A 26,870-nucleotide genomic window follows, 5' to 3' on the forward strand; every position below is an offset into this window, starting at 1 on the left:
TCTGGAGGAAGACAAGGATGCCCCCTCTCACCACTGCTATCTAACATAGAATTGGAAGTCCTAGCTACAGCAGTCAGACAAGGGAAATAAATAAAAAGGTATCCAAATCAGAAGGGAAGGGGTAAAATTGTTATTATATGCAGATTACATGGTACTATCTATAGAAAACCCTAAAGACTCCACAGAAAAACTACTAGAACTGATAAATAAATTCAGCAAGGTAGCAGGATATGAGATTAACATACAGAAATCTGTTGCATTTCTTTACACTAACAATGAAATATCAGAAACGGAAAGTTAAAAAAAAAAAAACCAAACCCTTTTAAAGTCACATTCCCCCCCCCCAAAAAAAACCTTAGAAATAAACCTGACCAAGGAGGTGAAAGACTTATATTCTGAGAACTGTAAAACACTGATAAAGGAAAGGAAATTGAAGATGATTCAAAGAAATGGAAAGATATCCCATGCTCTTGGATTGGAAAAATTAATATTATTAAAATAGCCATACTACCCAAAGCAATCTACAGATTTATTGCAATCGCTATCAAATTACCCACGACATTTTTCACAGAACTAGAACAGGTAATCCTAAAATTTATATGGAAACACAAAAGACCCAGAATTGCCAAAGTAATCCTAAGGAAAAAGGACAAAACTGAAGGCATAACCCTCCCAGACTTTAGACAATACAACAAAGCTACAGTAATCAAAACAGTGTGGTATTGGGACAAAAACAGACATATGGATCAATGAAACAGAATAGAGAGACCATAAATAAACCCACACACCTACAGTCAATTAATCTTCAACAAAGCAGGCAAGAATATACAATGGAGAAAGGACAGTCTCTTCAGAAAGGTGTTGGGAAAGTTAGACAGCTGCACGTGAATCAATGAAGTTAGAACACTTCCTCACAGCATACACAAAAATAAACTCAAAATGGCTTAAAGACTTAAATATAAGACAAGACACCATAAAATGCCTAGAGGAGAACATAAGCAAAACATTCTCTGTTTTGACATAAATCATAGCAGTGTTTTCTTAGTCTTCCAAGGCAATAGAAATAAAGCAAAAATAAACAAATGGGACCTAATCAAACTTACAAGCTTTTGCACAGCAAAGGAAACCATAAACAAAACAAAGACAACCTACAGACTGGGAGAAAATATTTGTAAATGATGAAACCGACAAAAGCTTAATTTCCAAAATATACAAGCAGCTCATACAACTCAATAACAAAAACAAACAACCCATTCCAAAAATGAGCAGAAGACATTTCTCCAAAGAAGACATACAGATGGCCAATAGGCACATGAAAAGATGCTCAACATCGCTAATTATCAGAGAAATGCAAATCAAAACTACACTGAGGTACCACCTCACGCTGGTCAGAATGGCCATCATTAAAAAGTCTACAAATAATAAATGCTGCAGAGAATGTGGAGAAAAGGGAAGCCTCATACACTGCACCTCAGTGTATGAGGCTTCCCTTTTGAAAAGACACCTGCACCCCAGTGTTCTTAGTAGCACTATTTACAATAGCCAAGACATGGAAGCAACCTAAATGTCCATTGACAGATGAATAAAGAAGATGTGGTATATGTATACAATGAACTACTACTCAGCCATAAAAAGAATGAAATAATGCCATTTGCAGCATCGTGGATGGACCTAGACATTATCAGACTAAGTGAAGTAAGCCAGAAAGAGAAAGACAAATACCATATGATACCACAAGTGGAATCTAAAATATGATACAAATGAACTTTTTTTTTTTTTTTTGGCTGCATTGGGTCTTCATTGCTGCGCGTGGGCTTTCTCTAGTAGCGGCGAGTGGGGGCTACTCTTCATTGTGGTGTGTGGGCTTCTCATTGCGGTGGCTTCTCTTGTGGAGCACGGGCTCTAGGCGCACGGGCTTCACTGATTGTGGCACACGGGCTCAGTAGTTGTATCTTGCGGGCTCTAGAGTGCAGGCTCAGTAGTTGAGGCGCACGGGCTTAGTTGCTCCGCAGCATGTGGGATCTTCCCGGACCAGGGCTCGAACCCGTGTCCCCTGCATTGGCAGGCAGATTCTTAACCACTGCGCCACCAGGGAAGCCCACAAATGAACTTATTTACAAAACAGAAACAGACTCACAGACATAGAAAACAAATATATGGTTACCAAAGAGGAAAGGGGAAAGGGAGTGGTGGTAGGGATAAATTAGGAGTTTGGGATTAGCAGACTACTATATATAAAATAGATAAACAGGGCTTCCCTGGTGGTGCAGTGGTTGAGAGTCTGCCTGCCAATGCAGGGGACACGGGTTCGAGCCCTGGTCTGGGAAGATCCCACGTGCCGCCGAGCGACTAGGCCCGTGAGCACAATTGCTGAGCCTGTGCTCTGCAACAAGAGAGGCTGTGACAGTGAGAGGCCCGCGCACCATGATGAAGAGTGGCCCCCGCTTGCTGCAACTAGAGAAAGCCCTCGCACAGAAACGAAGACCCAACACAGCCATAAATAAATAAATAAATAAATAAATAAATAAATAATTTTAAAAAGAAATAGATAAACAACAAGGTCCTACTGTATACCACAGGGAATTATATTCAGTATCCTGTAATAAACCATAATGAAAAGAATATGGAAAAGTACTTATATATATATTCAGGTATGTGTATCTGAATCACTTTGCTGTATACCAGAAACTAACACAGCATTGTAAGTCAACTACACTTAAGTTTAAAAAAGAAAGTTGTTGTCTCAACATTACTTCCAATATGTCTTTAAAATGAGCCTTGTCACTGTATAAAGTGTGCATACAGCCTGTTTGCTTCTATGTCTAGATTATTCCCCATGGGTTGAATATCTGTTTATTGTATACACACTCTAGATCAGTAGTTCTCAACCACAGCATCATTGACATTTTGGGCTCAGCCAGATAATTCTTTGTGGTAGGGGCTGCTGTTGCTGTATTGGGCATTGTAGGGTGTTAAACAGCATCCCTGGCCTCTACCCAGTAAATGCCAGTAGTATCCTCCCAGTCGTGACAACCAAAAATATCTCCAGACATTACCCAGTGTCATCTGGGGAGTAAAATTATCCCTGCTGGAGAACCACTGACTTACGTAACATAATAGCTTGTGATTTCTGAGTAGTTATTATATGCCAGGTACTGTGCTGAGTTCTTTATATCTATTACTCATTTAATTTTCCCCAAATGTTTTGAGGTAGATCCCCTATTATTCCATTTCAGAAGAAATGAAGCTTAGGCACAGAGAGGTTAGGTAATTTGCCCATGGTTATACAGGTAAGTGGAATACAGAGATGGAATTCAAACCAAGAAAGGCTAGTTCCAAACTCAAGACTCTTAACACTATTATACTGTTTTTCCATGTTTCCTGATAATATTTTCCTGACATTGAGTAAAGTTCTCAGCCAAAATTTGCTGTATACTTTAACTACAGTTAAGTAGTATACGTTTCTTTGGTTTAGAGCAGTGTACACCAAACATATAGAGATAATAGATAACTGGTACAGTTGAACAACTCCACACACATATTGGAGAGTGTCTGGGACTTGTTTTATGGTCTTTATATTGTAGAACCTATTTTATTTAAGCCATTGGCTCTTACATCAATAACCACTTTTCTTTTTAATTAATTAATTAATTTATTTATTTTTGGCTGCGTTGGGTCTTCGTTGCAGTGTGCGGGCTTCTCATTGTGGTGGCTTCTCTTGTTGTGGAGCACGGGCTCTAGGCGTGCGGGCTTCAGTAGTTGTGGCTCACAGGCTCCAGAGTGCAGACTCAGTAGTTGTGGCACACGGGCTTAGTTGCTCCGCAGCATGTAGGATCTTCCGGACCAGGGATCAAACCCATGTGCCCTGCATTGGCAGGTGTCTTCTTAACCACTGCGCCACCAGGGACGTCCCTCGTAACCACTTTTCTATGCCTATTTTTTATTTGCTTATTTTCATTTTAAAAAGTATAACATGTTCATTTAGAAATTAGATACAGAAAATTAGAATAAGTAGAAATATGTCACTGATCACCCAAGCTTAACTTCTGGTATATTTCCTTCAAATTTGTTAGGGTATTTATTTGTATTTATTTTATATCATTGTAGACATTTATTTATACTCTTGTTTTTTCACTTAAAATTGAATCTTGGGGGAGGAGGAAATGGAATAAGGTCGTCAAAAAATAGAAACTTCCAGTTGTAAGATAGATAAGTACTAGGGATGTAATATACAACTTGACGACTGTTAGCTAACACAGCTATACCATATATAGGAAAGTTAAGAGAGTACATGCTGAGAGTCTCATCACAAGAAGAAATTTTTTTTCCTTTTTCCTTTCTTTTGATTATATCTATATGAGAAGATGGATGTTGTTAGCTGAACCTATTTAATCATTTTTACAATATATAAAAAGCAAACCATCGTGTTTACGCCTTAAACTTTTACAGTGGTGTATGTCACTTATTTTTCAATAAAACTGGAAAAATTTGAACCTTACATAGGATTCACAATTGGTATTTTTAAATGACTAATATTCACTGAGTGTGTATACCATAGTTTACTTCAAAATTCCTTTCATGTTCTTTTCTGTTACAACATTTTAGATTGCTTTCAAATCTGCTTTGACCATCTTTGTGCATTGTTCCTTTTTCTGTAGTTAGGGTTATTTAGTCTGATACTCTAAAAGGATAATAGTCAAGGTCATTATCAAGAAGCTACTGTACTTTCTCTTCATCTCTGATTGTTAATACAGTTACTTTGGGTCTTTGGTATGTATGTATGTATATATTTATTTAGGCCTTCTTAGGTTTTCAGTAAAGCATGTAGTGGATTATAAGGACAAAATTATTTTTGATTGCTTAGATCAGTTGACATGCAAGTTGAGCTTAACCTTCTTCTTCTCTCTAGGATGTTTTAGAAGAATGTATGTCTCTTCCCAAGCTGTCTTCTTACTCTGGATGGGTAGTAGATCATGTCCTACCCCATATGCAAGAGAACCCACCTCCCTCTGAGACTTCAACATCCCCTAGATCTACTTCAGCCCTCGACCAACCTTCATTTGTTCCCAAATCTCCTGTCAGAGACCCTGCCTTCTCACCAGCCTCCTCAGCAACACCAAATGGAACCAAGGTAAGGCTTTTGATCAACTTAAGGCAAAAGACAATGGTGGCTGCAAAGTTGAAGTGTTTAACATTGTCATACTACAGTGACCTTACTCTGGAGAAAATAATGGTTGCTTCTTCGAATCCTTGTAGCTGTTTGTAGCGACAGTGTTTACCACATCACCCAGCGTTCTCTTTATGAAGACCCAGAGAGAGAAATTCCTCTCTATTCTTAGTACCAAGAATAGTAATTAATTTCATGGGCAAGTGGATTGTTTTTTCTCATGAGCATTGCATCTGTTTAACTCAACAAGGTCTCCCTTTTTGTTGTTGGCTGCTGGAAAGCTTAGAGTAAATTTTATACTTGCTCTTAGATTTACATACCTTATTGTTGCTTCTGTATGAGTTTTTACCTTCTTTTTGGCTCTATTTTGTTCCTGCCTTTGTTTCTCCCACTTAAAACAGTTAAATTGTTGCTGGTGCTCTGCTCTTCTCTTCTCTTTCTTTGTATCTCTAGAGGTATTTATTTATTTATTTATGGCTGTGTTGGGTCTTAGTTGCTGCACAAGGGTTTTCTCTAGTTGCAACGAGCGGGGGCTACTCATCGTTGCGGTGTGCGGGCTTCTCATTGCAGTGGCTTCTCATTGCAGAGCATAGGCTCTAGGCATGCGGGCTTCAGTAGTTGTGGCTTGCAGGCTCTAGAGCACAGGCTCAGTAGTTGTGGTGCATGGGCTTAGTTGCTCCGCAACATGTGGGATCTTCCTGGACCAGGGTTCAAACCCATGTCCCCTGCACCGGCAGGCAGATTCTTAGCCACTGCACCACCAGGGAAGTCCTGTTGTTATGTTTTAGGTTCCTTTATAAGCTGCATTAAATCCTTTCTGGATCAAAGTAAGGTATAACAAGTAGTATTTGGCCTAGAATGTAAAGAGTTAATAGAAAAAAAGCCTTCTAAACTTCTAAGCACTACTGTGCTTTTTCAAGTTTTAGATTTTTGTGCCAGCAAAATAAGACTAGGCAACTCTTTAGAAAGGTAGAGATTACATTTTTCACGTTTAGCTTCCAAAAGACAAAGCTCTTTGTTCTTTTTGTTCATACTCACTGCAGACTTTTGTTTACTGAAAATATATTATCAATTCAACAAAAGGAAGAAGTTAAACCTCCCTATGGTTTCATCATTTCAGTCATCAGTTACTCCTTTCCAGTTTCATATGCCTGCATCCTTGTACCTTGGCATGATTAAATTGTATGTGCACTTTCATATTCTGCTTTTCCTTCCTAACTTTATTTTGTTCATGAACTATTTGAATTATTTGTTCACGTTATTTCCACCTTTGTAAATGTCTACTTAGAGGATATGTAGTGTCCTGTAATTTATTAAACTGCTCCTTTATTATTAGGCATTTATATTTTTCCATTTGATTGCTTTTAAAAATATTACACTGAGAAACTTTCTGCAGAGAGATTTTTCCGTTTTTAATCTTAAAATATGTCTTCTAGCTAATATCTTAAAATAAATGCCCAAATGATTTGACTGGCGTCAAAGATAAAAGGGTATGAACATTTTTTTTTAATTTTAAACCTTTTTTTTAATTGTAAAATATTCATGACATAAAATTTACCATTTAACCATTTTTAAGAGTACAATTCAGTGGCATTAAGTACATTCATAGTGTTGTGTAACCATCACCACTGTCCATCTCCAGAACTTTTTCATCATCCAAAACTAAAAACACTACACTCATTAATCAATAACTCCAGGACTTCCCTGGTGGCGCAGTGGTTAAGAATCTGCCTGCCAAGGCAGGGGACACGGGTTCGATCCCTGGTGTGGGAATATCCCACATGCCGCGGAGCAACTAAGCCCGTGCGCCACAACTACTGAGCCTGCTCTCTAGAGCCTGTGAGCCACAACTACTGAGCCCGCAAGCCACAACTAGTGAGCCCGCATGCCACAGCTACTGAAGCCTGCACACCTAGAGCCCATGCTCCACAACAAGAGAAGCCACCGCAATGAGAAGGCTGTGTGCCACAACGAAGAGTAGCCCCCGCTCACCACAACTAGAGAAAGGCCGCGCGCAGCAATGAAGACCCAACACAGCCAAAAATAAATAAATAAATAAATAAATAAATAACTCCTTATTTCCCCCTACCCCCAGTCCCTAGCAACCACCATTCTACTTTCCATCTCTATGAATTTGACCATTTTAGATATTTCGTATAAGTGGAATCATGTAATATTTGTCATTTTGTGACTGGTTTATTTCACTTAGCATAATGTCTTCAAGGTTCATCCATGTTGTCACATGTGTCAGAATTTCCTTCCTTTTAAGGCTGAATAATATTCCACTGTATGTACCACGTTTTGTTTATTCATTCATCTGTCACTGGACGTTTAGCTTGCTTCCACCTTTTGGCTCTTGGTGACTAGTGCTGCTATGAATACACATGTACATGTATTAGTTTGAGTACCTGTTTTCAATTCTTTGGGGTATGTACCCAGAAGTAGAATTGATGGATCATATGGTAATTCTATGTTTAAATTATTGAGGAACCATCATATTGTTTTCCACAGCAGCTGTATCATTTTACATTCCTACTAGCAATGCACAAGGGTTTCAGTTTCTCCACACCTTTGCTAACATTTGTTATTTGCTGGGTTGTTTTTGTTTGTTTGTTTTTATTTTGTTTTGTTTTACGAAAGCCATCCTAGTGGGCATGAAGTGTATCATTGTGGTTTTGATTTGCATTTCCCTAAATGATTAGTGATGTTGAGCATATTTTCATGTGCTTATTAGCCATTTGTATATCTTCTTTGGAGAAATGTCTTTGCAAGAGTTATTCACAATAAGAAAGAATTTATTGTACAGTAAATAATAATCCTAAAAAATAATATAGGACAGAGATAATTATTCATATTATGAAAGACTGCATGATTACATACATAAAAAGTTTACTTTTTAGTTTATATTTCACACTTCATCTTTTAAAATATTAGTCTTTAAAAAATATTTCTAGCAATTGAACATTATAGACACAAAAATGAACTTTAGCCTAAACTTTACGACTTACATAAAAATTAAAATGATCATGAACTTAAATGTAAAACTATAAGACTTTTAGGGAAAAAAAAAAGCATAATCAGAACCTAGGACTAGGTGAAGAGTTTTTAGATTTGACACTAAAAACTTAATACATAGAAGGAAAAATTAATAAATTGGACCTCATCAAATGAAAAGCGTGGCTCAGTGAATGACCTTGTGAAGAGGATGATCAGACAAGCTACTGACCAGGAGAAAGTAGTTGCAAACCACGTATCTGACAAAGGTTTATGTATCTAGAATATATTTAAAATATATATCGAGAATATATATTTAGAATATATTTTAAAAACTCTTAAAACTCAAAGGTTAAACAAAAACTTTCTAACCTTCAATTAGAAAATGAGCAAAAGATATGAACAGACATTTCACCTAAGATAATATATAGACAATATAAGTACATGAAAATATGTTCACCATCATTAGCCATTAAAGAAATGCAAATTAAAACCAGGACAAAGTAGCACTACACACCTATCAGAACGGTTAAAATAAAAAACAGTGACACCACCAAATGCTGACAATGATGTGGAGAATCTGGATCACTCATATATTTTGGTTGGAAATGTGGAATGGTACAGGCACTCTAGAAAACAGTTTGGCAGTTTCTTATAAAACTAAATAGGTACTTAACTATATGACCTAGCAATTGCATTCTTGGGCATTTTCCCCAGAGAAATCAAAACTTATATTTACATAAAAATCTGTATACCAGTGATCATAAGAGCTTTATTTATTATATCCCCAAGCTGGAAACAATGAAATGTCTTTCAGCAGATGAATGGTTAAACAAACTGGTACATCTCTATCATGGAATACTACTGGCAATAAAAAGGAACAAATCTTTGATAATATGCAACAACTTAGGATCTCAGAGGCATTATACGAAATGAAAAAAGTCAGTCTCAAAAGATTATGTACTGTATGGTTCCATTTATTTAACGTTCTTGAAATGCTATCATTATAGAGATGGAGAACAGGTTAGCGATATAAAGGTGTGGCACAAGGAAGCTTTATGGTGATGGAACAGTTCTGTACTTTGTGATGGTGGTTACACGTGTGATAAAATTGCATAAAACTATACACGTACCCAAATGAATTCCTGTAAAACCTGGTGAAATCTGAATAAGTTCTGTGGCTTGTACCGTCAATTTACTGTTTCCAGCTTCCTGTAAATTATAATTATTTCAAAATTTAAAAAAAAAATTAAGTTTCTATGAGCAGCTTCTCAGAGGCAGCAGTTTCTAGTTCTGATCCTGCCAATAGTGTGGCATGCCCTCAGGGAGGCATCTTTCCCTCCTTAGGCCTCAGTTTCTTCATCTGTAAATCTGGTACTGGACTAAATTGCCAAGGTCCTCTCCAGGTATAAAATTCCGTAATTCTTAAGGTTTAAGTAAAGTTTTGGATGGCTTTATATAATGAATTGTATCATTTACGAATTTTTGGTGTTTAAGTAACAGAAACCCAGTTTAAACTAGCTAAAGCAAAACAAGGGAGTCAGGGGAGAAATTAATTAGCTCATATAACCAGGAAATCTAGGAGTGCATTTCAAATCAGTTAGATCTAGAGAATCTATTTTCTGCTTGTCTGTCCTTGATATTATTTCTGACTTGATTCAGTGACTCAGACCCAGGGCGTTGCTTCTCCATTTCTCAATTCTGTCTAACTCGTCTTGGTTTCATCTTTCAGATAGACTGTGTGGCAGGATGTCTCTTGGTAACCCTAGAAACATATCTTCTTAGCTTAGCATCCCCAGAATAAGAGAAAGCCATCCCAAATAGCTCCATCAGGAAAATTCAGAGATGGACTCTGGCTTAGCTTAGGTCATAAGCCTCATTCCTGAAGTAGATACTGGGTACAGGGGGATAGAATACTTTGATTGCCAGGCTGGTCACATGCTTAGTGACCCCTGAGGCTAGGGGGCGTGGAAGAATCGGGGATGTGGGCTGGGGTTTCTCTGTCCAAACCACCCCAGCAAAAATGGACACTTACTAGAAGAAATGGGGAAAATGTGCTGGACAAATCAAAACAAACGAGCAAGCAAAAAAAAAAAAAACACAAAAAACTGTCCAGCTTTTTCGTATCGGCCGCTGACATGCCATCCAGACTAAGGAAGACCCGGAAACTTAGGGGCCACGTGAGCCACGGCCACGGCCGCATCGGCAAACACCGGAAGCACCCGGGAGGCCGCGGTAATGCTGGTGGCATGCATCACCACAGGATCAACTTCGACAAATATCACCCAGGATACTTTGGGAAAGTTGGTATGAGGCATTACCACTTAAAGAGGAACCAGAGCTTCTGCCCAACTGTCAACCTTGATAAATTGTGGACCTTGGTCAGTGAGCAGACACGGGTAAATGCTGCCAAGAACAAGACTGGAGCTGCTCCTATCATTGATGTGCGATCGGGTTACTACAAAGTTCTGGGGAAGGGAAAGCTCCCAAAGCAGCCTGTCATCGTGAAGGCCAAATTCTTCAGCAGAAGAGCTGAGGAGAAGATTAAGGGTGTCGGTGGGGCTTGTGTCCTGGTAGCTTGAAGCCACATGGTGGGATTCATTAAATGATAAGTGCTTTTCAAAAAAAAAAAAAAAAAACTGTCCAAAGCGAAAACATCCACTTAATTTATTAAGGAAAACAATTAAAATAAGGTCAATATCATGAAAAGCACACTGGTTCTAACATATATTGTTTTGTTGTTGTTATTGGTTGTTCATAAGTAAGGATGTGATTTTTGTTCAGATTGAATAACACCGACTTTACCGTCTTAAAAGCTTAATTTTTCCATCTTCTGTCTGTATAGGACAAACATGAGTCTCAGCATACAGAACCTATGGTACTTCAGTCCTCCCGGGGGATCAAAGTGGAAGGCTGCATCCGAATGTATGAGCTGCTGCACAGAATGAAAGGAGCAGTAAGTAACCCTTGAAGTAAGACAGGCATAACCCTAGGGAGCCACATTTAAATGCAGTTCCTCAGGGATTATGAATGTCCACCATGTACTCATAATCATCGTGCCCCACCTACTAGTAGCTCTGATTCAGTTGGGGAGATAGCATAACATAGCAGTCAACAGTAAGCTCTCTAAAGTCAAATCTGGTTTCAAATCCTACCTCTTCTATTTTACGTGTGACTTTGGGAAAATTACTTGGGCTTTCCTGGCTTCCATTTACTTCTCCAAAATTTGAAGATGATCTTTGTTGTCAGATAAGGTTATACTGAGAAGATTGACCTTAGCAGCCTCTTGAGAAAAGAATAGCACTATTTTAATTAGTTTATTTGACTTTATTTTTTTAATTAGAAAAACAATGCATGTTTTGTAAAACTTTTTTTTTTTTTTTAATTTATTTTTGGCTGCGTTGGGTCTTTGTTGTTGCGCGCAGGCTTTCTCTAGTTGCGGCGAGTGCGGGCTACTCTTTGTTGTAGTGCGCAGGCTTCTTATGGCGGTGGCTTCTCTTGTTGTGGAGCACGGGCTCTAGGCACGCGGGCTTCAGTAGTTGCGGCACGTGGGCTCAGTAGTTGTGGCTCGCGGGCTTTAGAGCACAGGCTCAGTAGTTGTGGCGCACGGGCTTAGTTGCTCCACAGCATGTGGGAATCTTCCTGGGCCAGGGCTTGAACCCGTGTCTCCTGCATTGGCAGACGGATTCTTAGCCACTGTGCCACCAGGGAAGTCCCTGTAAAACTTTTTAAAGAGTACATAAGTTTATAAATTGAAAGTCTTCTAACATCTACCCTCATTCATTTATTCATGGAGTCACCAAATACTTATTGAGCACTTTTGTTCTAGGCCTAGATAAAATAGTGAACAGGGAATTCCCTGGCGGTCCAGTGGTTAGGACTCCTTGCTTTCAGTGCCGATGGCCTGGGTTCAATCCCTGGTTGGGGAACTAAGATCCCATAAGCTGCGCGGCACGGCCAAAAAAAAAAAAACAGTGAACAAAGTAGACACAATTCATGTCCTCATAGAGTTTATATGCTGGAGGGAGAGACATAGAACCAAGGTTCTAAAATATAGTTAGAAGACTATTATAATCTGAGTGAGAGACAGCAACAGTCATTGAAGCATTCACTTTGACACTGGATAAAAAAGGATGACGGTTGCTTAGACTGGAAGGGAGCCGGTAGCAATGGAGATGGTGAGAGAGAGAGAGAGAGAGTTTCTTCTTGGGTTTTCTCAGCTCTCTTCTTTCAGTCATCACTCCTCCATGGACTTTCTGTCCTCCAGATGCAAGTAGAAAGTTTTTCCTTGCTGATAATCTTCCTCATGTGCTCTCTGTTGTTGAGTCTTTCTTTTTTCTTCCCAACTTTTAATTAAACAGTCTCAGAAAAGAGAAGATATATATATATACATATATATATATGTATATATATATATTTGTGTTCAATTTGCTGCCTTCTACTGGAAGTTTTTTTTTTTCCTTCTTATAAATTTATTTATTTATTTATTTATTTTTGGCTGAGTTGGGTCTTTGTTGCTGCGCACGGGCCCTCCCTAGTTGCAGCGAGTGGGGGCCACTCCTCGCTGCGGTGCACGGGCTTCTTATTGCGGTGGCCTCTCTTGTTGCGGAGCATGGACTCTAGGTGTGCCAGCTTCCGTAGCTGAGGCTCGTGGGCTCTAGAGCGCAGCAGCAGCCGTGGCGACGGGCTTAGTTGCTCCGCAGCATGTGGGATCTTCCCGGACCAGGGCTCGGACCTGTGTCCCCTTCATTGGCAGGCGGATTCTTAACCACTGTGCCACCAGGGAAGCCCTACTGGAAGTTTTAAAATAACTTTTAAAATACAATAGCCTAATATCTTAATATATATTAGCATATCACCATGCCAGTGTATGTAGCATGTCATCTTCCTTAAGGGCTGCAGAGTATTTTCTAGTATGACCTACTGTAATATATTTAATTATTTCCCTGTTAATTTAAATTGTTTCAAATTTACTGCCATTATCAACAGGGCTGTAATGAGCATCCTTGTACATATATCTTTTTTTAAAAAATAAATTTATTTATTTTATTTATTTATTTTTGGCTGCTTTGGGTCTTCGTTGCGGCACGTGGGCTTTTCGTTGCAGTGGCTTCTCTTGTTGTGGAGCACGGACTCTAGGCATGGGGGCTTCAGTAGTTGTGGCACGTGAGCTCAGTAGTTGTGGCTTGCGGGCTCTAGAGCATAGGCTCAGTAGTTGCGGCGCACGGGCTTAGTTGCTCCGTGCACGTGGGATCTTCCCAGACCAGAGCTCGAACCCGTGTCCCCTGCATTGACAGGCGGATTCTTAGCTACTGCGTCACCAGGGAAGTCCCCTTGTACATATATGTTTGCACACATATGCAAGTATTTCCTCAGGACATTTCCTAAAATGGAGTGAGTGTCAAAGGATATATACACTTTAAATTTTGATAGTTAAAATGTCAAATTGCTCTTAAAAACCAAATGAGAGGGCTTCCCTGGTATAAAGGAAAGGGACTTTCCTAAGTGAGGGTGGAGGAAAAGAATCTAGGCAGAGATAATAACTTGAGGGAAGGAGTGGGATAGGAATGTGCATAGCATGTTTATGGAATTAGAATAAGGATTTCTTTAGATTACCCTGAAACTCTCATAAGAATACACAGGATGGAAATTCCCTGGTGGTCCCGTGGTTACTGGACTCCACGCTTTCCCTGACGAGGGCCCAGGTTCGATCTCCAGTCAGGGAACTAAGATTCCACAAGCTGTAGAGTGTGGCCAAAAAAGAAAAAGAGTACAGTAAGCTTAAGGATGGAAGCTTAAAAGTGCAGGGCTATTTGATACTATGTTGGTGAATACCCGTCCATTCTTAGCTTATACTGGAGTGACATAAACCACATGGAGCAAATTGGAAAAGCTTTCCACAACGGCTGAGTTTAAAGATCAACCCAAAGGGGAGAGGTGACTCAAGCAAAGGTTCCAAGAAATAGGCAGATGATTCCATACCCCGAAGTATCTTTGATGGAGTTAAGGGCTGATGGGAGGGCATCCCATAGGGATAAATGAGCAGGGTGTAATGGAGCTCCAGAGAGCTGGTGCTGATCCTTTGCAGGAGGGCTTGAGGCAATGGCAGGAGGAGCAGGAGAGGAAGGTGCGGGCCCTCTCTGAGATGGCATCTGAACAGCTGAAGCGGTTTGATGAACGGAAGGAACTGAAGCATCATAAAGAATTCCAGGACTTACGGGAAGTGATGGAGAAGAGGTGAGTTCCCTGAATTACAACGGGAATGTCAGCGTGGTCCACCGGAACTCTTTCCCTACATAAAACCCAAAGGGAAGGAGTTGAACTTCTTCTGAGTCCTTAAATATCAAAATAAAATAGCCAGAGAAGCTTATAACCTAGAAAAATGACCAACGTTGGAAAGACGATCAATGCAACACAAAGGGAGGAGGCTTTTAGGAGAGGTAAAACAATTTTAGGAAGCATCCCTGACTGTTCCTCCCTCCGTTTTTCATTCAGCTCCAGAGAAGCCCTGGGGCAGCAAGAGAAGCTGAAAGCTGAGCATCACCACAGGGCGAAGGTCAGAGCCTGGGAGAGTCCGTGTGGGTGTTCAGTGTCTGAGTGACGTGCCTGAGGAGTCGGGCTCCAGCACAGTCACAGAGGACCTGGCCCCTGTCGTGCCGCTGTGTGGCTGACTTGGGGCAGTCCTTTTTTCGCTCTGGGCCTATCTGTGAAAATAGGTAGCCCACACAGGACTGGAAGAATGTAGACAGAGAAGGCCCAGGAGCCCTTACTTTGACCGCCCTTTCTGTAGATTCTCAACCTGAAGCTGCGGGAGGCGCAGCAGCAGCGCCTGAAGCAAGCGGAGCAGGAGCGGCTCCGGAAGGAAGAAGGCCAGATCCGCCTGCGGAACCTCTACGCCCTGCAGGAGGAGGTGCTGCACCTCAGCCAGCAGCTGGACTCCTCCGACCAGCACAGAGACCTGCCGAAGGTCGACCTGTCTGCCTTCCGGACCCGCGGCAACCAGCTGTGCGGCCTCATCTCAGGGATCATCCGGGCCACTTCTGAGGTGAGGGGACTTCAGGAAGACTCTGTCTTCTGTCTTTATTTTATGTATTTATTTATTTATTTTTGGCTGTGTTGGGTCTTCGTTTCTGTGCGAGGGCTTTCTCTAGTTGCGGCAAGCGGGGGCCACTCTTCATTGCGGTGTGCAGGCCTCTCACCATCGCGGCCCCTCTTGTTGCGGAGCACAGGCTCCAGACGCGCAGGCTCAGTAATTATGGCTCACGGGCCCAGTTGCTCCGCGGCATGTGGGATCTTCCCAGACCAGGGCTCGAAACCATGTCCCCTGCATTGGCAGGCAGATTCTCAACCACTGCGCCACCAGGGAAGCCCTGTCTTCTGTCTTTGAAATGAAGAACACTGCAAGCAAAATTGTTTTGTGATTTAAAAATAACACCTGCTTATTATCACTTGTCATCCTCTTACCTAGAGATAACCACTGTTAGTGTTTTAAGTTTCTTTTTTGCCTGTGGGTGTGTGTGTGTGTGTGTGATCCCCACCCTAAATTGGGCTAATATAGATATAGTTTCTTATCTTAGGTTAAAAAAAAATTTGTTTCTTCCAACTGCAAAATACTTTAGTTCATTCATTAATATAAACTGAACGCCTGCTATGCTTATGATAAAAATTAAAACCTTACAGAAATGTATATTGCTTTTTTTCAGTTGATACGGTATTTTGAACACGTAATTACTATAGTCATTACAAATGTTTTGTTGTTTTTAAGGCAGTGTTAAAAACTGCAAGTATTGCCTTGACACATAATAGGTATTCAATAAATATTTGATGAACAGATGAAATTGGATACTTCCAACATGTAACCATACCAAAATTTATTGAAAAAACATGCCTATTGTTGAATATTTAAGTTTCTGTGTTTTCACTATCATGAGTAACACTGCAGTGATATCACTTTGTGTATGTCTTATCTGTATTTTTGATTATTTCTTTGAGGTAAATTCCTAGAAATGGGATTACTTGGTCAAAGAACTTGAAGGTTTTGTTTTGTTTGGTTTTGTTTGGTTGCACCAGGTCTTAGTTGCGGCCCGCTGGCTCTTTAGTTGCAGCACATGGGCTCCTTAGTTGCAGCTCACTGGCTCCTTAGTTGTGGCATGCATGTGGGATCTAGTTCCCTACCAGGGATCAAACCTGGACCCCCTGCATTGGGAGTACAGAGTATTATCCACTGAACCACCAGGGAAGTCCCAACTTTAAGGTTCTTGATTTGCATCCTAAAGTTGTACCAGTTCACACTTTTATGAATTGTATGTTCTTTTTTTTCTTTAACTTTTTTTTTCCTTTTTTTAAATTTTTGGCCACGCCGCACAGCTTGCAGGATCTTATTTTAACTCCTCTACCAGGGATAGAATCCACACCCTCGGCAGTGAAAGCATGGCATCCTAACCACTGGACCGCCAGGGAATTCCTAAATTGTATGTTCTTTGCCCTTTGTTCATATCTCTACCAGTTTTTGTTTTGAAAAGTCAACTTATATGAGTTCTAAATATTAAGAACCTTAAGCGTTTATCATATTTGAGGCAGAAATTTATAGTTTATTGTTACCTTTCAATTCTCTTTTTGGCTTTTGTTTACCCTTCTTTTTGTAAAATTTCAAACCTACACGGAAGTGGAGAGAACAGCATGATGTACCTTTTGGCACCCATTCCCCAGCTCCCTCAAGAATCCTCACATGGCAGTCTCATTTCATCTATGCTGCCACCTGCACCCCTTCCCCCAGATGGTTTTACAGTAAATCTCAAACATACTGCTTCATCTGGAAAATAATTTAATATGTATCTCTAAAAGATATAACTCTCTATTACATAACCAAAACACTAATATCATACCTAAAAAACTAATAATTCATTTAATATGATCAGATATCTAGCCAGTGTTCAAATTTCTCCAGCTGTCTCAATAATTTTTTTTTTTTTTACAATTGGTTGGAAAATTAACATCCATACAAAGTTCAATTTTTTGGTTTGCTATGTCTTACTTAGGTCTTTTAATCTTAAGACTCCCTTATCTCTCTCTTTTTTCTTGCCATTGTTGAAGAATCTGGATCATTTGTTCTATAAAATTTCCTACATTCTGGAAAATTTCAATGCAATTGCTAACCCTAACCCTTGGATGTATTTTTTTTTTTTTTTTTGGTTATGTCTGAAACATTTATATTAACATATTTCCATACAAATAACCCAAAGAAAGTTCAGTATTAGTTGTTTTTTTTGTTTGTTCTTTTATACTGCAGATTCTTATTAGTCATCCATTTTATTTTATTTATTTATTTATTTTTGCTATGGCAACAGGAATTTTATTTTATTTTATTTTTTGTTTGTTTATACTGCAGGTTCTTATTAGTCATCAATTTTATACACATCAGTGTATACATGTCAATCCCAATTGCCCAATTCAGCACACCACCATCCCCACCCCACCGCAGTTTTCCCCCCTTGGTGTCCATATGTTTGTTCTCTACATCTGTGTCTCAACTTCTGCCCTGCAAACCGGTTCATCTGTACCGTTTTTCTAGGTTCCACATACATGCGTTAATATACGATATTTGTTTTTCTCCTTCTGACTTACTTCACTCTGTATGACAGTCTCTAGATCCATCCACGTCTCAACAAATGACTCAATTTCATTCCTTTTTATGGCTGAGTAATATTCCATTGTATATATGTACCACAACTTTTTATCCATTCATCTGTCGATGGGCAGTTAGGTTGCTTCCATGACCTGGCTATTGTAAATAGTGCTGCAGTGAACATTGGGGTGCATGTGTCTTTTTGAATTATGGTTTTCTCTGGGTATATGCCCAGTAGTGGGATTGCTGGATCACATGGTAATTCTATTTTTAGTTTTTTAAGGAACCTCCATACTGTTCTCCATAGTGGCTGTATCAGTTTATATTCCCACCAACAGTGCAAGAGGGTTCCCTTTTCTCCACACCCTCTCCAGCATCTGTTGTTTGTAGATTTTCTGATGATACCCATTCTAACTGGTGTGAGGTGATACCTCATTGTAGTTTTGATTTGCATTTCTCTAATAATTAGTGATATTGAGCATCTTTTCATGTGCTTCTTGGCCATCTGTATGTCTTCTTTGGAGAAATGTCTATTTAGGTCTTCTGCCCATTTTTGGATTGGGTTGTTTGTTCTTTAATATTGAGCTGCATGAGCTGTTTATATATTTTGGAGATTAATCCTTTGTCCATTGATTCGTTTGCAAATATTTTCTTCCATTCTGAGGGTTGTCTTTTCATCTTGTTTATGGTTTCCTTTGCTGTGCAAAAGCTTTTAAGTTTCATTGGGTCCCATTTGTTTATTTTTGTTTTTATTTCCATTACTCTAGGAGGTGGATCAAAAAAGATCTTGCTGTGATTTATGTCAAGAGTGTTCTTCCTATGTTTTCCTCGAAGAGTTTTATAGTGTCTGGTCTTACATTTAGGTCTCTAATCCATTTTGAGTTTATTTTTGTGTATGGTGTTAGGGAGTGTTCTAATTTCATTCTTTTACATGTAGCTGTCCAGTTTTCCCAGCACCACTTATTGAAGAGACTGTCTTTTCTCCATTGTATATCCTTGCCTCCTTTGTCATAGATTAGTTGACCACCAGTGCATGGGTTTATCTCTGGGCTTTCTATCCTGTTTCATCAGTGATATTGGCCTGTAGTTTTCTTTCTTTGTGACATCTTTGTCTGGTTTTGGTATCAGGGTGATGGTGGCCTCATAGAGTGACTTTGGGAGTGTTCCTTCCTCTGCAATTTTTTGGAAGAGTTTGAGAAGGATGGGTTTTAGCTCTTCTCTAAATGTTCGATAGAATTCACCTGTGAAGCCATCTGGTCCTGGACTTTTGTTTGTTGGAAGATTTTTAATCACAGTTTCAATTTCATTACTTGTGATTGGTCTGTTCATATTTTCTGTTTCTTCCTGGTTCAGTCTTGGAAGGTTATACCTTTCTAAGAATTTGTCCATTTCTTCCAGGTTGTCCATTTTATTGGCATAGAGTTGCTTGTAGTAACCTCTTAGGATGCTTTGTATTTCTGCGGTGTCTGTTGTAACTTCTCCTTTTTCATTTCTAATTTTATTGATTTGAGTCCTCTCCCTCTTTTTCTTGATGAGCCTGGCTAATGGTTTATCAATTTTGTTTATCTTCTCAAAGAACCAGCTTTTAGCTTTATTGATCTTTGCTATTGTTTTCTTTGTTTCTATTTCATTTATTTCTGCTCTGATCTTTATGATTTCTTTCCTTCTGCTAACTTTGGGTTTTGTTTGTTCTTCTTACTCTAGTTCCTTTAGGTGTAAGGTTAGATTGTTTATTTGAGATTTTTCTTGTTTCTTGAGGTAGGCTTGTATAGCTATAAACTTCCCTCTTAGAACTGCTTTTGCTGTATCCCATAGGTTTTGGATCATTGTGTTTTCATTGTCCTTTGTCTCTAGGTATTTTTTGATTTCCTCTTTGATTTCTTCAGTGATCTCTTCGTTATTTAGTAACGTATTGTTTAGCCTCCATGTGTTTGTGGTTTTTACATCTTTTTCTCTGTAATTCATTTCTAATCTCATAGCTTTGTGGTCAGAAAAGATGCTTGATGTGATTTCAATTTTCTTAAATTTACTGAGGCTTGATTTGTGACCCAAGATGTGATCTATCCTGGAGAATGTTCCGTGCGCACTTGAGAAGAAAGTGTAATCTGCTGTTATTGGATGGAATGTCCTATAAATATCAATTAAATCTATCTGGTCTATTGTGTCATTTAAAGCTTCTGTTTCCGTATTTATTTTCATTTTGGATGATCTATCCGTTGGTGTAAGTGAGGTGTTAAAGTCCCCCACTATTATTGTGTTACTGTTGATTTCCTCTTTTATAGCTGTTAGCAGTTGCCTTATGTATTGAGGTGCTCCTATGTTGGGTGCATATATATTTATGAATGTTATATCTTTCCCTTGATCATTATGTAGTGTCCTTCCTTGTCTCTTGTAACATTCTTTATTTTAAAGTCTATTTTATCTGATATGAGTATAGCTACTCCAGCTTTCTTTTGATTTCCATTTGCATGGCATATCTTTTTCCATCCCCTCACTTTCAGTCTGTATGTGTCCCTAGGTCTGAAGTGGGTCTCTTGTAGACAGCATATATATATGGGTCTTGTTTTTGAATCTATTCGGCAAGCCTGTGTCTTTTGGTTGGAGCATTTAATCCATTCATGTTTAAGGTAATTATTGATATGTATGTTCCTATGACCATTTTCTTAATTGTTTTGGGTTTGTTTTTGTAGGTCCTTTTCTTCTCTAGTGTTTCCCACTTAGAGAACTTCCTTTAGCATTTGTTGTAGAGCTGGTTTGGTGGTGCTGAATTCTCTTAGCTTTTGCTTGTCTGTAAAGCTTTTGATTTCTCCATCGAATCTGAATGAGATCCTTGCTGGGTAGAGTAATCTTGGTTGTAGGTTCTTCCCTTTCATCACTTTAAGTATATCATGCCACTCGCTTCTGGCTTGTAGAGTTTCTCCTGAGAAATCAGCTGTTAACCTTATGGGAGTTCCCTTGTATGTTATTTGTCGTTTTTCCCTTGCTGCTTTCAATAATTTTTCTTTGTCTTTAATTTTTGCCGATTTGATTACTGTGTGTCTCGGCATGTTTCTCCTTGGGTTTATCCTGTATGGGACTCTCTGCGCTTCCTGGACTTGGGTGGCTATTTCCTTTCCCATGTTAGGGAAGTTTTCGACTATAATCTCTTCAAATATTTTCTCGGGTCCTTTCTCTCTCTCTTCTCCTTCTGGGACCCCTATAACGCGAATGTTGTTGCGTTTAATGTTGTCCCAGAGGTCTCTTAGGCTGTCTTCATTTCTTTTCATTCTTTTTTCTTTAGTCTGTTCTGCAGCAGTGAATTCCACCATTCTGTCTTCCAGGTCACTTATCCGTTCTTCTGCCTCAGTTATTCTGCTATTGATTCCTTCTAGTGTAGTTTTCATGTCAGTTATTGTATTGTTCATCTCTGTCTCTTTGTTCTTTAATTCTTCTAGGTCTTTGTTAAACATTTCTTGCACCTTCTCGATCTTTGCCTCCATTCTTTTTCTGAGGTCCTGGATCATCTTTACTATAATTATTCTGAATTCTTTTTCTGGAAGGTTGCCTATCTCCACTTCATTTAGTTGTTTTTCTGGGGTTTTATCTTGTTCCTTCATCTGGTACATAGCCCTCTGCCTTTTCATCTTGTCTGTCTTACTGTGAATGTGGTTTTTGTTCCACAGGCTGCAGGATTGTAGTTTGTCTTGCTTCTCACCTTGGATGTATTTTATAAATTTATTTTTGGCTGCATTGGGTCTTCGTTGCTGCACACGTGGGCTTTCTCTAGTTGTGGCGAGCAGGCTTCTCATTGCAGTGGCTTTTCTTGTTGCAGCGCACAGGCTCTAGGCACACAGGCTCAGTAGTTGTGGCTCGCGGGCTCTAGAGCGCAGGCTCAGAAGTTGTGGCGCACGGGCTTTGTTGCTCTGTGGCATATGGGATCTTCCCACACCAGAGCTTGAACCCGTGTCCCCTGCATCGGCAGGCAGATTCTTAACCACTGCACCACCAGGGAAGTCCCTAATATGTTCTTTTATTCCCTGTATTTCCTGTGAATTGGTAACTTTCTCTAGGGCAGTGCTAAGAGAATTTTCCGTGATGATGGAAATCTTCCATATCTGTGCTATTCAATACGGCAGCCAATAGCAACATATGGTTATTGAGCACTTGAAATGTGACTAGTGTGACTGAAGAACTGAATTTTAATTTTTAAAAAGTTTTTAATTAACTTGAATGTAAAGAGCCTCATGTGGCTACCTTACTGCACAGTGCAGTCTAGAGGCTTGATCAGATTCAGGTTTGAATTTTTTCCCCCCTGCAACAGTACTTCATAGTTGGGAGTGTGTATTTGTTACTGCATCACACTGGGAGGCGTAGGGTATCTGATGGTCTTTCCATATGTGATGTTAAGATCAACCAGTGGCTTCAGATATCGTCAGGCTTATCTTCCATTTTAAAGATTCCTCTGAGCCTTTAGCTAATGATTTAGTAGCCATTGCTGATCATTACTTATATCTATTATTTCAATAGGGGTGGTAAATTTTGAGTTTTTCTAATGCTATCATTTTTCTACATTTATTAGCTAGAATTCTACTACAAAGAAGAAAATTTCCCCGTAAACTATTTATCTTGAAGTGTAGTCTATATAGGGAAGGAAGGATAAATGATTGATTCTTTCCCTTTATCCGTTTTCAGAGTGTTGAGTTGCTTTTCTAGTATTCTCCCACAGTGACTTGAGGTTCTTTTTTTTTAAGCTATCATTAAGAACATACAAATTTTATATACTTGATGTGTAATATGTTTCAGTCTATTATAGATTCATTGTTGTTCAAATTGTCCAGTGGGAACACCTTCACATTGGCTCCTCTGTCCTTTGGACATGGCCCCAGTAGTACTTGTTGCAGCAGAAAGCAGGCAAGCTGTTTCTATCTCATCTTGAACGTTTTCTTCTCCAGAGCTAGAATCGGGCATTTCTTCACAAAGACTTATTACTTGTTAATGGGTAAAGGTATTAGAAAACACAGATTAGTTACTAGGATTTGTCATTGTTTTTAGCCCTTTTCAATGGATTACACTAGGAAATGTGTTGTGTTTTTTTTTTTTTTAGGTGAAAATGCATCATTAATTAATGCTGATCTTTTCCATTTGAGTATAGGGTTACAGCATTTATTTAACTTCTTTACTTTTATGCATGTATCATTTTTATCCCATATTGAAAATCTCAGTTTCTAAATTGATGAACATTACTTACTTACCTTACCCTACTGTCTATAGTAAAATATAGGTGTGTATATATGTAATATATATGTGTAATTTCATAACATGTAATTTCAAAATAATAATACCAATACTAACAATATGATTGCTGATAACAGTTTAAGATTTGCAGTTCTTGGGACTTCCCTGGTGGTCCAGTGACTAAGGCTCTGTGCTCCCAGTGCAGGGGGCCCTGGTTCGATCCCTGGTCAGGGAACTAGATCCCACATGCCACAGCTAAAGATCCCACATGCCACAACTAAGACCAGGAGCAGCCAAATAAATAAATAAATATTTAAAAAAAAAAAAAAAGATTTGCAGTTCTTGGGCTTCCCTGGCGGTCCAGTGGTTAAGACTCCCCCTTCCAGTGCAGGGGGTGCAGATTCGACCCCTGGTCAGGGAGCTATGATCCCACATGCCTTGCGGCCAAAAAACCAAAACATAAATAATAGAAGCAATATTGTAACAAAGGCTTTGTAATAAAGACTGTGAAAATAGTCCACATCAAAAAAATCTTAAAAAAAAAAAAAAAGATTTGCAGTTCTTTTTGCCTACAGCTATATACCACTAAGGGATGTATGATTAAATTACTGTTTCATTTCACTTGAAGTAATTCTCCTTATTGTTAAGCTACCAACTTGATAAACAGTTGGGTTCATTTGTTTCATTTTTGCTTTTGATTTTTAAGAGCTTTTTCCAACTGGATTTAATTTTATTTTATACTTATTTAAAACATTTACATGATTCCAGAGTCAGAACTACAAAACAAGGTATATTTGGAGAAGTCTGGCTTCCTTCTCATTTGCTTCCACCCTGTTCTTGTCCTGTCTGCCAGTGGTTGTTTCTGTTAGCGTATGGGTGTTGTATCTGTTCCTTAAAAACAAAAGCAGGGGGCTTACCTGTGGTGCAGTGGTTAAAAATCCGCCTGCCAATGCAAGGGACGTGGGTTGGAGCCCTGGTCCGGGAAGATCCCACATGCCACAGAGCAACTAAGCCCATGCGCCACAACTACTGAGCCTGTGCTCTAGAGCCCATGTGCCACAACTGCTGAGACCACGTGCCACAACTACTGAAGCCCATGTGCCTAGAGCCCTTGCTCCGCAACAAGAGAAGCCACCGCAGTGAGAAACCTGTGCACTGCAACGAAGAATAGCCCCCACTCGCCGCAACTAGAGAAAACCTGCGTGCAGCAGCGAAGAGTCAACACAGCCAAAAATAAATAAATAAATAAATTTATTGAAAAAACAAATACAGGGAATTCCCTGGTGGTCTAGTGGTTGGGACTCCACGCTTCCATAACAGGGGGCACGGTTTCAATCCCTGGTTGGTGAACTAAGATCCCACAAGCCAAAAAAAAAAAAGCATAAATGTATATATATATATGGGGTGTGTGTGTATATATATATGTATATACACACACACACATATGGGGGTGTGTGTGTGTGTATGTATATATCCCTTCCCAGATAAAAGATAACTTGCTATATACACTGTTCTGGACCCTGCTTTTTTGTACTTAACAATTTACCTTGGAGATCACTGCTTTGAAACATGTAGTTTTCTTCATTTCTTTATGTAACTGCATAGCACTCTGTTCTGTTGCAACCATAGTTTATGACATTTTTTTTTAAGGTCTTTATCTTTTTTTTTATAAATTTATTTTTTATTTTTATTTACTTTTGGCTGCGTTGGGTCTTTGTTGCTGCACGCAGGCTTTCTCTAGTAGCAGCGAGCAGGGGCTACTCTTCGTCACAGTGTGTGGGCTTCTCATTGTGGTGGCTTCTGTTGTTGCAGAGCATGGGCTCTAGGCGCATGAGCTTCAGTAGTTGTGGTGCACGGACTTAGTTGCTCCGCAGCATGTGGGATCTTCCCACACCAGGGCTTGAACCCGTGTCCCCTGCGTTGACAGGCGGATTCTTAACCACTGCGCCCCCAGGGAAGCCCTTATTACATTTTTGATGTAAGAATGCTTTGGGTTTTTGCCCCTCACTTAGTCCACCTGGAATTTATTTGATGATTGGTGGGAGATAAAGATCTTTATGCTGTAAAATATTCATACTATTTTACTACCACTTTCCCTCCTGATTTGTAAATATCTCTTATCACACTAAATAGTATCCTAGGAGCTCTTTCTCAGTATTCTTGTTTTTTTTAATTTTTTATTTTATATTGGAGTAGAGTTGATTAACAATGTTGTGTTAGCTTCAGGTGTACAGCAAAGTGATTCAGTTTTACATATACATGTATCTATTCAGTATTTTTTTCTGTTTCCTTGATGATGTGTTTTTATTCTTATATCAGGATCATTCTAATTTAATTGATATAGCTTTTTAATACATTTTAATACCTAAAAGACAAAACTTATCATGAATATCCTGTAGAATTTTTTTGTTGCTGTTGTTTTACTATCTGGGACAAGTTGGTTTAATATAAGAATTCAGGGACTTCCCTGGTGGTGCAGTGGTTAAGAATCCGCCTGCCAATGCAGGGGACACGGGTTCAAGCCCTGGTCCGGGAAGACCCCACATACCGTGGAGCAACTAAGCCCGTGCGCCACAACTACTGAGCCTGCACTCTAGAGCCCGGGAGCCACAATTACTGAGCCCACGTGCCACAACTACTGAAGCCTGCGCGCCTAGAGCCCATACTCCACAACAAGAGAAGCCACTGCAATGAGAAGCCTGCGCACTGCAAGGAAGAGTAGCCCCCACTCGCCGCAACTAGAGAAAGCCCACACGCAGCAATGAAGACCCAACGCAGGGCTTCCCTGGTGGCGCAGTGGTTGAGAATCTGCCTGCTAATGCAGGGGACACGGGTTCGAGCCCTGGTCTGGGAGGATCCCACATGCCGCGGAGCGGCTGGGCCCGTGAGCCACAATTGCTGAGCCTGCGCGTCTGGAGCCTGTGCCCCGCGACGGGAGGGGCCGCGATAGAGAAAGGCCCGCGCACCGCGATGAAGAGCGGTCCCCGCACCGCGATGAAGAGTGGCCCCTGCTTGCCGCAACTGGAGAAAGCCCTCGCACGAACCGAAGACCCAACACAGCCAAAAATAAATAAATAAATAAATAAATAAGAAAATCCTTTAAAAAAAAAAAAAAAAAAGACCCAACGCAGCCAAAAAATAAATAATTAAATAAAATTAAATTAAAAAAGAATTGGCTACCATCTTTAAAAAAAAGAAAAAAGTTATTCCAGCCAGTGTTGGTGAGAGCATTGAAAAATCTCTCCGTCGATCCTGTGGGTGTGATGGTAAATCGGTATTACCTTTAAGAGAACAGGAAAGCAGTAGGTATCAACGTGTTGAATGTGGGTACTCCACTGTCACAATTCCAGTTTAGAAATTTGTGGACTTGCGTGAGGTATGATTCAGCACCTCAGGTACCTAGGAAATAACCACTAAACTCTGCCTCTGTCACTGTGACAGAACGGCTTTCCCACAGCAGAGGAGCAAGCTGTGGCTGAGAGAGCGCTGCAGGAAATGCGGGACCTCCTTGTGGACTTGCAGCAGGAAATCGCCAGGGCCTGTGAGGACAGGAGGAGGCAGGATGAAGAGGAGGCCCGGGTAAAGCGGCAGGAGTCACAGGTGCGGCAGGGGCCAGAGGTCCGCAAAGAGCCCCCAGCTTCCAGGCAGGGCCCAGGAGGGAAACTGAATGAAGGTGGGTCTTGGTGTGGAAATGGTCCTTCAACTTGATGTGTAAAAGTTTCAGAACGGGAAAAGAAACAAGACGTGTTTTGAACATTATATGTAAGCTACAGGACAATTTACCAGAACTTTTACATAAGGTAAAATTCAGTACTTTCAGTGAATTACATTTAGTTTTCGTTGATGTGGAGCCTGACGTCAGATTCCAAC

The 26,870-nt window shown here is 39.9% G+C and overlaps 2 protein-coding genes across 2 annotated transcripts in view; both read left to right on the forward strand.

Moving 5' to 3' along the window:
• The window catches only part of GLE1 (GLE1 RNA export mediator), a 42,297-nt gene that overhangs the window by 1,801 nt on the left and 13,626 nt on the right, over nt 1–26,870 (forward strand). Inside the window, exons 2-7 of the mRNA XM_007194571.2 lie at nt 4,910–5,131; nt 11,007–11,117; nt 14,250–14,398; nt 14,657–14,717; nt 14,952–15,206; nt 26,442–26,673. Coding sequence (XP_007194633.1) covers nt 4,910–5,131; nt 11,007–11,117; nt 14,250–14,398; nt 14,657–14,717; nt 14,952–15,206; nt 26,442–26,673 — 1,030 coding nt within the window. The remainder of the gene's footprint in view (nt 1–4,909; nt 5,132–11,006; nt 11,118–14,249; nt 14,399–14,656; nt 14,718–14,951; nt 15,207–26,441; nt 26,674–26,870) is intronic.
• On the forward strand, nt 10,144–10,797 carry LOC130708385 (60S ribosomal protein L27a-like). The gene has a single exon (XM_057548264.1). It carries the CDS (start codon nt 10,144–10,146, stop codon nt 10,741–10,743), a length of 600 nt encoding a protein of 199 aa, XP_057404247.1. The 3' UTR covers nt 10,744–10,797.

The sequence above is a fragment of the Balaenoptera acutorostrata genome, chromosome 6, assembly GCF_949987535.1.
Source record: "Balaenoptera acutorostrata chromosome 6, mBalAcu1.1, whole genome shotgun sequence".
Classification (NCBI taxonomy): Eukaryota; Metazoa; Chordata; class Mammalia; order Artiodactyla; family Balaenopteridae; genus Balaenoptera; species Balaenoptera acutorostrata.